This window comes from Rhodamnia argentea, chromosome 11, assembly GCF_020921035.1.
Source record: "Rhodamnia argentea isolate NSW1041297 chromosome 11, ASM2092103v1, whole genome shotgun sequence".
In the NCBI taxonomy this organism is placed as follows: Eukaryota; Viridiplantae; Streptophyta; class Magnoliopsida; order Myrtales; family Myrtaceae; genus Rhodamnia; species Rhodamnia argentea.
Window position 1 is genome coordinate 14321848 of NC_063160.1, and position 13032 is coordinate 14334879.

A 13032-nucleotide genomic window follows, 5' to 3' on the forward strand; every position below is an offset into this window, starting at 1 on the left:
AATGGATTTTGTTTTTTGGTCGAATTGAAAAAGGGCAAAATTAGGACGACAAAGAAAACGTGAAAACAGTGTTGCGATATGGGTGTCTCCATCTCCAAACCCCGAGGCCCGTTCCTTGTTTCCTCCATCCGGGATCACCTACCTTCATCACTCTCTCTCTCTCTCTCTCTCTCTCTACAATGCTCGCAGCTCATCTGTGCGTCCGCGCGATCTCCGGCTACGTCGCGGCCGAGCAATCCGATGCCAGCCGGTTGGTCGCGGCTCCATGCACTTCCTCTTCCCTCCGCGTGTCGGTCCGTCTGTGTAGAGGGAGGAGGCGGTGTCGCGGCGTCAAACCCCTTGTCATTTCGTGCAAGTCGCCCGGCGGGGGCCTCGGCGGCGGATCGAGCGGCGCCGACGACGGGGACGGCCATGACGACTACCTCCAAGCCTCTCTCCTCCTCGCTGGTACCGTCTCTCTGCTTCTGTGATGGCGTTTGCGCGTTGCATGGGGATTCGGCGTGGCTCGTTGATTTTGAATTACGTGCATTTATGTAGATAGCAGTGTCCTTGATTGGAAATACACGCGTATTACGTCATAAGAATTGTCAAATGCCTTGATCGTGCTGAGTATCGTTGGCTGCGAGTCTTAATCATTTTGAATTGTTGAATGCGAGTGTCGTCTCCGATTGAGCTCAATTCGACCTGGTCATTTTTCCGGGAGTCTGATTGGGAACAGTCCGTGATTGGGGTGGGGAGTGTTAAGACGATGTCGCGACATTGGTTGCACAAGAGATACCTGCGTGTCAAAGGCTCAAGGATTATACTTTTCTACACACTTCAGATTCACTTGAACACTTCCAATGACTTGTAACAACGTGGTTATAATTCTCTTTGTACTTCTTTTAATGATGTAAATTATCATAAAACACAAGTTACACCTGTATTGAAAAAAGTAAACTTTGCACTAGCTGCTTTTGGAATTTGGATAACCTTCTTCCAGGAGCTTTTTGCCCAAGTTGTATGTGCAATGGTTGATGCTGAATACTATTGGGGCAGAAACCGTTTCTCACTACCGTATGCGGAGGAGAGGATATCAAGTAGATGCGAAGAGTCAGTTATCAAGCCAATTGCATCCTTTTGCAATTAGAGCAAGGGGTCCTAGTGTAGATCAAGGATTCCTTCATCGGTTTCACAGTCCTACAATTTTTCTTAAGATTGTTTGTGATGGATCTTTCCTGCTACCCATTGTCGTAGGTATACAAACAGTTTCCTGCACACTTTTCTCCTGTCCTTTCCCTTGTTTTCTAGAGCTTCTGGACTAATGTATTGGTAATTTCTTTTGCCTCGTTAGGAGAGTATGCCATTGAAAAACTAATTGATGCCCTTCACGGCGGTGAAAATGGGGTAACTAACTATTTGTGGCTTTCAATAAATGTTATATTTCTTTTTTTTTTTAATCTGAATGTTATATATGATGGTCTTATGCAGGGTTGTACAGATCAATTTGATTTGGTGAAGGATCTTACAGACAAAGTTGGTTTTGAAGTACGTATATAAGTTTTACTTTTAGGAACTGGTTGAAGCTTAGTTGTGTTTTGCTAGCTTTATGTAAGCACTGCGACAGGCTAAGCAAGCATTTGGGTGTTTTAAGATTTTTGATGGGTTACACAGAATGATACATTGAGATTTACCAAAAAACTGATACACTTTACTCCACTGTTTCATTTAACTCCATTTTATATCATCGACTGGAAACACAGCGATTTACTTTAATATATTTATGATAATAGAATCCATCAAGTGGCCTTTTTTCTCGAACATATCCTCTTTTTAATCTTATTAGCACAGGCTGCTTGCTTTGACATATCAAATTAAGGGACTATGAAGAACTAAGCCTTAAAGATATTAACGTATACCCTCAAATAGTCCCATCGCTTCTGTGCTGCGTATGGCATTGGCTTGACCTTGTTGCTGTTATTGGGGCATAATGTCTGGATGAAATTCATTTATTCAGTTGTTTGAGTTATTAATCTAGTACCACGCTCTATACCATCAATTGCAAAGTGTGTTGTTCGGAAGATTGATTCTGAAATGGAAGAGTGATTTGGTCTCTGTGGAATTAAGGCATAGGAAACATTGATTCAAGTTTGGGTAAGTAAAGTGTTTAAAGGATTCACTAGAGCAACGGAAGAAATCTTGGTTAGAAACTTTGAATTAGCTTTAGAAATATAGGTGAACAGTAAATATATTGCTAAAACCTTTCTGTTGCTCCTCTCTCATCTGCATTTCTGGTGTTGGCTTTCTGATGCAAATTGACTTGTTCAACGCTACTCATCCTGAGATGTAGTTAAAGGTTATATAATAGATTAATCTCGTTTCCCTTCTTTGCAGATAAAGATGGTAAGGATCACACAGAGAGTGGCAAATACTTACTTTGCCAGATTGTATTTCAGTAAGGTACCTAAAAGCTTGTTGCCTGTAGAACATGCTTCATCAGCCTTATGGTTCTTTATTTGATGCTACAACAAAATGATTCCCTTTCTGCAGTCAGGGAAAGATGATTTACTAAGTGTAGACCTTCGTCCATCAGATGCCATAAATGTGGCTCATAGGTGCAAGGTTTGTACTATGTGTCTCTCCTGCTTGCACGTGTCTATTTGTTCTGCAAATATTGGATAAGAGAAACCCCCTCAAACCCGACATCTGAAGTTTTGTGGATACATGCTTGTACCATTAAGTCTGGTTAGACTCAAGTTCCTTGTAAGTGTAAACTGAATGAGCAAATGCGAAAGGGGAAATTGCTCAATGGATTGATCTCATATAGATTTGTGGTGTCGATGTGATTCACTAGTCTAGTTCTGGAATAATCAGCTGAGCTTTCTTTATTTATTTTTTTGTTTATGTTTTTGCCATCATTCAAAAAGACCTTTCGCTTTAGGTTTCTTGTTGATTATGTTTTCCAAATTGTTGGTGGATATCCATCATCACCTACCACATTTTGCCTCTTTTAGCTTCAGACCATGTCTACCTTTATCTGAATTGAAATAAGTAGACGTGGCATTGGTGGAGATGCCTGGTGTAGCAATTGTATCTCTTTTGTCCGGTGGGTCTGGCAGCTTCATTATTTTCCTGATAGGAAGCTGTGTTCTGCAGGTGCCAATATATGTAAATAAGCAAATTATCCTCAGAGATGCTATCAGATTTGGTTATGGAACAGAGACAACGCGTGACAGAAAACCGGTCTACGATGTCTTACTTGACAGGTAACTGGACTTTCGAGCATAAGTTTTGTATAGTGATGTAGAAAACTCAAAGTATGTAAATATACACGGACTTCATCTAAGCATGACTTACATCTTATCCAGTGCTTCAGACAGTCCAGATGTGCTGGCTGAAGAACTTGATTTAGTCAGAAACATGAATCTAGCTATCAAAGAGGAACGATACAATGATGCAGGTACATTTGTAGGCAGTTTATTTTTGTCCTTATTTCTCACGAAGTTTTTCTTCATCAAGCATGAGTTTCCTGGTTTTATAGTAATTTATGATCAAGTTCACGAATAGTTCTCTCTGGGTTTCTTGTTCTTGACTTTTAGCTTTTGCAGCCTTGTGGAGAGATAAACTAATGAAGCTTCGTAAATCAAAGACGTAAGGATTGGCCAGATACAAAGGTACTTACTCTTTCGATGAATTTTAATCAACTTCTTGTGAAAATCGAGGAATGAAAAGTTTTTTTGGATTATCTGACTCCTGATATCATAGGCGCATTTTTAGAATCTAAGGGGGTGTTTGGGGTGGTTTTTATTTTTAGAATTTTTTTCTAGCCTTTGACTTTTGTTTGATACACAAGGCGTCAGGAACATGTACAATATTGACATTTTGTTACATTTTCATTTTCCCATAATCTGTTAAAATACTAAACAAAATGGCAAACAAAAAAAGTGATTGTTTGACCAACTCATACGCACAAAATTTTTCACTTTTGATTTTCCAATTCAACTTTGTTGGAGACCCAATTAGTATGAACCCATGAAATCTATAATATAGTTACATCATTGTGTCTAGCCATCTATGCACTTCAGAATAAGAGGACTTTGAAAGAAACTAGGGACATTTATTAATTTAAATTTTTTAAGTCTGACTTTTTCTTTAAACTACTCTTACTAATGAAAAGTCTCTTAGACAGAACAAAACATGAAGCGACTTCTTATAATTCAGCTAAATTGAAAGATATAACTGAAGGATGAAAGAACAATTGAGGCACAAATAAAAAATAGGTCGATTCAAACTCAAAACTAAGCTATTTCTTTTTATAGGGTTAATATCATAAAGAACCCTAAACTAGTACACATATGACAAATATATCCCAAACCAATTTTCAAGTCACTAAAAACCCAAACTGGTACACGCGTGGCCCATTTACCTTTTGTTAGCTTCCATTAAATTTTCTTGTGAAATTGTTGAGCTTGATGACACATGGCAATAACTCATTGACCTGGCAAGTAGAAGGGTAATTCTATTTGTTTACCTGTAATTTTGACGAAGGAAGGGTAACGGTCTTCTAACTCCACCGCCATTAAAAGATTTGCTTATATATGTTCGGAAATCTATCTCTTCATCTCATGGATTTCCACGTGGACTTGTCGGATCAACTCAATTATTGCTATGTGTTATTTAACTTAGCGGTTTCACTATAAAATTGACGGAAGCTAACGGAGGGTAAATGTGTCATGCACCCAAAAATCAGGTTGGGTAAATTTGTCACGTATATACTAGTTTGATATTTTTGATGAGCCAAAAAATAATTTGGGATAAATTTATCACATGTGTACTAATTTGAGGTTTTTCGTGGTATTAACCCTTTTTTAAAATAAAAACTAGGCCGGATAGAAATTGTAAACAAAAGCATATGAAAAATAGAAAGTTAACCCTCACTCATGAATTTCTAAAACTAATCTCTTACTTCAAATATGTATGTATACCTTGTGTTGCAAGCCCATGTATAACATGCATGGCAATGCGATTGGTGAATTTATACAACATGAATACATGTGACCTTCTTGTTCTCCACTTTTTACCAAACTGACATATTTCAAATGCTTCTAGTCAAAAGTAAAAGTAATCCACAATGTGGGATGATAGTTTTGCCACAATATAAGCTATTTTTGCATTACCTTTATATGGTGATTCTGAGATCAGAGCATATATGATATAACTGGTATAAGTCTGTATATAGCAATATTTCTATAATACAATATTAAGTGTCAGTGGCTTTCTTCTCTTTCATTGTCATGAAATCACCATTTTTTCGCTCATGCGGAGGAAATCCATTCCCTCATTGGCCCGCGGGTCTTTAAAATCTCTTTGGGGTTATGCCATCCCCAATCCCCATACACCTTGGTGACAGTAAAGGTTGAAAAGGTGTAGGGGCGAGAAGTCAAAACATGCCAATCTTAATTGTCAAGTTAAGCCCTTGGTGCTGCGGCATCACCCCGGTTGTGGCATTAAATCACTTTACATCACTCAAAACATGTTCGTTTGCAACACATTTAATTTTATTACTTGTTTATAAGTTTAGTCTCCTTTGCCTGACCTTGAAAATTGGACATGATTCTTGATTTTAAATTAATATATTGATTCTCAACTAGTATCTCAATTTGGGGTAAATGTTATCAGTGATCACTTTACTTTGGTCCATTTTCAATTTGATAATTGAATTGAGACTTTTATCCTTGTTATACATACGATTGATGTAGTTTGCCTGGATTTCCATAGATAAAATGTTAATGTAGTGTTTTTGGGGTGTACATGTGGTAGCAGTGATCAAGAATGAGATCTAACCTCAATACCATAACAATGGCACAGGAATGCATTGCAGCTTTTTTTTTTAAATAAATAGTCTGTGAGAAACTAATGCATAGATCTGTTGGTTAGTGGCTTACTATGGGCTCTGCTGTAGCAGACATCCTTCCTTATGCTTTTATCTTTTTTGTTCTTGTACCGAGGTACAATTTGAGGTATTTGACATTATTCTCCTTGTTAATTTTCCTTTTAGGATTCTCTTGTACAAAAGAAAGTGATAGTGGAATGTTTCCAGACTTCGCTCAGGTGACTAAAGTTATAAGGGATCAAATGCAGGTCAAGGGCGGTTAAAAGTTAGTTTCCGAGTTCTTGAAAATCGAGGCACACTCCGAAATGTACAGCTTTGAGTTAGATGGGTGCTGTCTCTAACTTGACTCAGCAATCATGCATGCCTGCCTCCTTTTACACAACAGAGCGCCATTATTACTCAAAAGTACCTATTGTTCTCAACCGCAATAGTTGAATACGTATCGTCGCAAAATATGACTGATAGGTTATACCGCATATCAGTTGAATGCTAGTGTCTATATCAATATATATGTACATGCTCTCATTATTTAGCAAAGGGTTGGATAAGTTCAGGAAGTGGCTTTCGAAGTTTGAACTCTGCTTTTAGGAATTCAAATTTGTTTGTTTCGGCCTGTTTCTAGCCCGGCTTTTGTTCCTCTCTTTGAGAAGAGAGGTCTTAACTGGTCAGTCTTCCATTAGTTTTTATCTGTTGCTATCTCCTGACAAGTGTAAACGTGCATCCCCGAAGCTGAAATTTCGCGGCTGACCAACTGAAACTGTGGTGCTGCAGTTCCGTCATGCTCAATCCTGTTCGACTTTGTAACTGTTTCTAGGAACCTGCCTCTGGCAATGGCTGATCTGCCTTCTAGGAATCTGCCTCTGGCAATGGCTGATCTGCCTTCTCTACCAATTGACCGTCGACAATCTCGATAGTTCTAACAAGAAAGCCCACGTTTGACAGATGTGTTTAAAGAATTTTAGCTAGCTTTTGTTATTCAAATTAGAACTTTGGAGTAATGCTAAATACACTATGATTCTACTAAATTCTTACTCTAAGTTACGTGGCATTGTGCTTTAATGGGCTCACTAACAGAAATAATCACTCTGAGAGTGTCACATTACTTAATTAATAAATTATTTTAAAGCTATTTCGTGAGAAATAAATAATTTAGAAAACATATTTCTAAAAACGACCGAGTACGAAAATATTTAGGCATAAATTGTTGCCGTTAATAGAAATATTTTTCATTGACTAATTGAAAGTTTCTAGGAACGTATTTTAGTGTACCTATAGTTGCTCAAAACTATGGTACTGAATGCAATGTTGGGGAAGCACTCAATTTCCCATGAAAAATAGTTGACATGGACTTCCTAGCTAATTCATTTTCTTTTGGCATAAATCAGTGCTGGCCGTTACAGATGGCAAACAGATTCCGCTCAGTTCATGTAATTTTCTGCTCTTGTGAATGCTACTTTCGGGATTTTTTCCAATTTAGTATAAAAAAATAAAAAATTATCAAAATAGGTTAAGAAAAAATATATTTACCGTTTTAGGAGTCGTTCGGCATTTTGAATGCCGAGCGGAGCACATAAAGTGCCGAGCACAAGTATTATTTTTTTTCAATTTGTTTATTATTTTCCTTTAATCATTTTTTAATTTCTTTTTCTTGTTTTCTTGTAATCATTTTTTTATTATTTAATTTATTTTATGGAATGGACAAGACATTTCTTTTCCTGTTCTGTAATATTCTTGCTTGTTCGCTCGCTTTCCTCGGAGTCCAGGCGTGTCATCGTATTGTGGTGCACGACTCGAGTTATTTTGCCGGCGCCAATGAACGCCGGTTGGAGGTGGGAGGCGGAGCCCGACGTAGTGAGTTGGGAGGCGGAGCAGCGTCGACAGCATTAATCCTATGCCGATCTCTACTTTTTTGCTGTTTGAGTTTTTAGAACATCATCTGTAGATAAATTTTCGATATATAAGTGTTTCATTCATTGTTAATTCGTATGAATATTACAGAACATGGTATTATATATAAATTTCATTAATATTTTTTTCATTCCAAAAAACAAATTGAATAATAAAAAAAATGATTACAAGAAAACAAGAAAAAGAAATTAAAAAAATGATTAAAGGAAAACAAAAATATATATACTTGCATGGCATTTTGAGCGGGCTTCGCTCGGCATTTTGAATGCCGAACGACACCTAAAACAGTAAATATATTTTTTCTTAACCTATTTTGGTATTTTTTTAATACTAAATTGGAAAAAAGCTGGCTACTTTCCCTGTCATGCAACAATTTGTACAGAATCATCAGGATTGTCTGTACAATCGTTGACTGATGTATTTCATGGAACCAGAATTCACAAAAGAACACTTCCAAACCAGAGAAAATGCTGGAGTAACCAGCATTACTGCCATAATACAAGCTAATATCTCTGAGAAATTTCAACTCGAGCATCACCGGGTAGTGATGATCATCGACCTCGGGTCGGGAAGGAAAAAAAAAAAAAACCAAAAATCAAAGCAGGCGCCGACAGATGAAGGGGATTCTCGGCGGCATTCGGAGCCGCAGAGGGCGCGGCATTTTCTCCCCGTCTCCCCAGAGCGCGTATGCCTCCTCCCCGTGCGCGGCGCTGTCACCTACTTCCAGATCCTCTTCCACCATTCTCAGGTTGACAATTCTGGCTATGAGAAGGCAGATGAAACTCGTGGCGACCACGTTCCATACCGTGATGAAAGCTGCTCCGGCGAGCTGGTACGACATCTGCCGGAGTCCTTGGCTGGCCTTCCCGTCGATGATGCCATATAACAAGCCTGTGTGATTACCTGACGTATAAAGCATGCTCAGGAGATCGGGTTTCGCGAACAGCCCCGAGAGGATGCCCCCCAAAGCTCCGGCGACCGCGTGTGTGTGGAAGACGGCCAACGTGTCGTCCACTTTCTGGAAGAAAGCCGATCTTCTGTGGAGTACCATCATGGTGTACCATGGTACCGCACCGGACACTACTCCCATCAAAGCTGCTGCCCACGAGTCCACGACTCCTGCAGTCGGCCACCGGTTTAAATTATGCAGTGATGCAGCTAGTTTAATCAGTGGAAACTGCACCTTGCAGCTTGATCGCTTTAAGTGAGCGATAGTTCTAGTTAAGTGAACGGAATGTGGCTGTAAATTACATTAATAGCGCGAGCGAGCAAGCGGATAATAAGATTGGTGACCGAGTAGTTAGCTCGGTGAATGATGTCGACTCTAGACTGGGTGTATAATGCTTGAAAAACTGTATTCAGTTGGCAAACATTTCAAATTTTTGTGACAGACTGCATAGTGTTTTCACATTTTGAAAATGAAAACTAGGAGATTCATGAACTGAAAACCGCTTTCCGACATGAAATCGGGCACGGTTCTGAACTCGGAAGAGGGTCAAACCTGCCCCGGGTGTGATGCAGACAAGGCCAGTGATCATCCCCTGCACAGCACCAATGACAGAGCTCTTCTTGTAGAAGATCATGTCCAGCGAAACCCACACGATGAGGCTTGTGGAGGTGCAGAGATGGGTGTTGAGGACGGCCAGGGATGCGATCCCACTGGCTGCGAACGACGAACCGCCGTTGAACCCGGTCCAACCCATCCACAAGAACCCTGCACCTCCCAGCACGTGTATTATGTTGTTCGGCGGGAAGTTTTGCCTGTCGTGCGAATGCCTCGGTCCGACCTACAACACAGGGAAAATCGCCCACCAAAAATGAGACGTAATGGAACAGAACGTAAGATACGCGCGCAGACAAGCGCTAATACATTCGTCGGAAAGACTGTACGAAGAACAAGAATGACAGAGATTCCTAGATGCATAATTTTGTCTCTGAGATGGTTGAATTGAAATGCATTCTATCTTGGCCACAAAGAGGAAGTACATTTATATGAAACTTTGCACACTAATTAGATGAGTCGGCCTTCGTATCTCTAGAATTGTCCGAACGCGAACTGGGTTGCCCATTCGAGCATCCGGCAAATGAGGGCCGATTGAAAAAACACAGTTTTGAGCAATCAGCTATGCTCTTCGTGATCACTCGGAACTTACTGTCCACGATCTAACAGTTTTGAGCAGAAGTGATTGTGCGAAGAATACTACATGAATCAAGTCTATCTAAGAATCACTAATGATTTAAGTATATTAAGTTTAATCTTGTTATTGATGTAGTGTTCATTACCCAGTAAGCTGCAGTGAAGCCGGCCACACCAGAAGAGAGATGGATCACGAAACCACCCGCATAATCAATGATCTTTTGATGCAAAAAACCTCCTCCCCATATGCTGAAGGCGCCGACCGTGTAGCTGAACGTCAGCCACAGCGGCACGAACATCATCCAGGCGTAGAAGTTCATCCTCCCGAGCAGCGACCCGGCCAGCAAGATCACCGTGATAGCCGCGAACGCAAACTGGAAGTAGACGTAGTCGGCCATCGGCATCCACCCCAACTTCAACTTGCCCAGGAGGACGCGCTCGGAGAGCACCGGGCGGGGCTTCCCCACCAGTGGGCAGAGGGGGTCCTCGAACGCCATGGAGTGGGCCCAGAGGACCCAGCAGACGAGGACGGCGGCGAAGGCGTAGAGGGCCATGAAGGCCGAGTTCACCGCCCACTTCTTCTTGACCATGCTCCCGTACAGGATCACGAGGCCAGGGACGCTCTGCATGCCCACCAGCGTCGCCGCCGTCAGCTGCCACGCGTTGTCGCCCTTGTTGTTCCACCCCGGGGACGCAGCATTCGGCGCCAGGTTCTCCGGCACGTATACCGGGCTGCCGCCAGTGTAACTCGTCATCGCGCGAGAGGGTTGTGATGGAGACGGAATCGAAATTTCGGGATCAGAGTAAGAATGAGAATAATAAAGGAGAGGGAGTTTTGGAGGTATGCATGGGGGGATCACATAGTTATAATCTAAGGGTTTGGCTGGTATCAGGATCCTCTAACATTCTTTGCTGTCTATAGCTCCAAGATTCCACTTCGATTGTTCTTAACAATCGTCAACATCAACTTTGCATATTCTCTTTTCGGCCAAGTAATAATACATAACATGTTTTTTTTTTTTTTTTTTTCTGGCCAACAGTTGTCTCGAGTCATATCTGTACACGCCTCATTGGAACGGGCTTTAAAAGAAGGAATAATTATTTTCGGTGTATCATGTTATTTATAACGTAACAAAGTTTTTGTGTTGTTGATTCGATAGAAACTAAAAAGGATGACGGTGTTTGTGCAATATTAAAGTCTAACTCGCGGCAATCTTTCCCAATCGAAACTCAAAAGCAACCCAACAAGAAAACAGAAGGGAAGACAACACATAAGGTCTGTCAACTTTTGGCCAATTGTGCAGTGACCGTAACTCATATCTAGACACACGAAGAACTTGAAATATTCATATTAACAAAGTAAAAGTCTCAGTCATCGATATCGTAGAAAATGGAAGCTCGGATTAGTGGTTTTAGATTCTATGCTCATCATTGCACGTTATAGAATACCGCAGGGTTGCACGAAGACATAAAACAAGAAAAATACAAAGACTTGTTTTGGGTTCCACCTTTTGAAATCTAGAACCTACCCGTTGGAAATTCCCAATTTTCATAATCTGGAACTTACCCCGCCTACTATGAAATCTTGAACTTGCCGTATTTTCACCAGTTCGGTTTTATGGTTCCTTATTCTAACTTGAAACCATGTTTAGCCCTATTGTGCAACGTCTCTCCTTGAACTTCAACCAGATATGCAATATCGTCCCTAAATTTTAAATTGTTCAGTGCGGTCCTTAAACTTTTAGTATATGATTATTTAAGTCCTTGAGTTGTACAAAAATATAAAATAAAGCCATTCCATTCATTCAACTTAAGGGATATTTTTATCAGAAATTGTTGAATGAGAAGTGCTCTTTTACTTGATTGTCCGGGGGATGAATAGAAGTGAGTGGGGACGAATGAATCTGAATGATCGACTCCAAATCCCATCAATAATTAAATTTTGAACTTTGGCAACTTATACACAAATAAAACTTGCCATGGTTGGTATATGTTTTGACTACATACAAAGATTTACTCCAAGACAAAAACATCACACGAAATGAGGCTTGAAAAGGATGAATGTTTAGGTAGCAAAATAATGAAAAAAGTGTTACCTAATTACCACTAGGGGTAAGCATGATTCAAGGTTAGAACTCGGGACCTGGTAGTAGACGGTGGGGAACCACTTTCGAAGAGTAGGTTCTATGTTTTGGGCGTAACCCGGACGAAACCTGGAACCGTTCACCCCTAATTATCGGGAATAAGATTAGGGCAAGAGTAAAACATATGCCCGGGTCCACCATGAAGCTCTCTCATCCTTCCACTGGGTTGAGGCTAAGTGGAAGGATATTAGACAGAGTAATAATCTCAATCTGTACATTTTGCTCTTTCCTTCCATTTTAAATAGAGCGACTCTGGCTATTGCCAAAAAATTTAATAAAGGTTTTGGAGTGAACGTACGCCGTCAAGCCGCCTGGATTCATTTGCTAATCCGGATGGATTGTGTGCAAATTGTCTAGGTTCTTGGGGGGCAGCCTTAGCTCTCATAGTCCAAGGCGCACGCGTTGCATGATGTCGAAAAGGGAAGAGTATTCGACCCCCAAAAACACAACACCCCCCACCCCACCCCCCACAAAAAAAAAACAAATGGAAAGAGTAAGAAATCGGAAGATGAGCTGTAGGCGGGACGTTCGAATGTGCTATTTGCTTTGGTTCCCATGATGTCCTCATTCCGCTATGGTTATGACAAGGGAAAATTTTCCAAAAAGTTGTAAGTCTATTATGCGACTTTGCCAATTCGATCATAAATCTTTCAATTATACTGGTTTAGTCCTAAATTTTTTTTGAGGAATTGCCAATTTAATTATTTCTACTGATTTTGGCCGAGAAATACTGGCGTGGACAAATTTTTAATTTTTTTTTAATTTCCTAAATTTTTTCCTTTTTCCCACTTTTTCCTGTCATCGCCGAGGGTCTCGATGCCCTCACTAGCCTTCGCCCTCACCCTCACAAGTGACCTCGCTAGATCCAACAAGGCCTAACAATGGCCGACGGAGAGAAAATGAAAAAAAAGAAAAGGAAAAGAATTGAAAAAAAATGATAAATTAAAAAAAAATAAAAAGATTATCCATGT

At 40.3% G+C, this 13032-nt stretch overlaps 2 protein-coding genes across 4 annotated transcripts; one reads left to right on the top strand and one right to left on the bottom strand.

The window, feature by feature from the left end:
• The first annotated feature begins 82 nt into the window (after positions 1 to 82).
• On the top strand, positions 83 to 6429 carry LOC115736274 (bifunctional nuclease 2). Of its 3 annotated transcripts, none has more exons than XM_030667887.2 (10): positions 83 to 447; positions 1039 to 1236; positions 1334 to 1386; positions 1471 to 1527; positions 2374 to 2439; positions 2530 to 2601; positions 3136 to 3245; positions 3348 to 3439; positions 3588 to 3655; positions 6122 to 6429. In XM_030667887.2, exons 1-9 carry the CDS (start codon positions 180 to 182, stop codon positions 3632 to 3634), a joined length of 963 nt encoding a protein of 320 aa, XP_030523747.1. In that variant the 5' UTR covers positions 83 to 179; the 3' UTR covers positions 3635 to 3655; positions 6122 to 6429. The 3 variants fall into 3 exon arrangements, with proteins under 3 accessions (XP_030523747.1, XP_030523744.1, XP_030523745.1); XM_030667884.2 differs by having other exon boundaries at positions 3588 to 3653; positions 6038 to 6429; XM_030667885.2 differs by lacking the exon at positions 6122 to 6429 and adding an exon at positions 5303 to 5846 and having other exon boundaries at positions 3588 to 3653.
• Positions 6430 to 8274: 1845 nt separating this feature from the next.
• LOC115736275 (ammonium transporter 2 member 3-like) lies at positions 8275 to 10672 on the bottom strand. The gene is made up of 3 exons (XM_030667889.2): positions 10064 to 10672; positions 9282 to 9567; positions 8275 to 8899 (listed from the first exon to the last, which is right to left on the bottom strand). The coding sequence occupies exons 1-3, from the start codon at positions 10670 to 10672 to the stop codon at positions 8376 to 8378; spliced, it is 1419 nt and encodes a 472-aa protein (XP_030523749.2). The 3' UTR covers positions 8275 to 8375.
• Positions 10673 to 13032: the final 2360 nt, after the last annotated feature.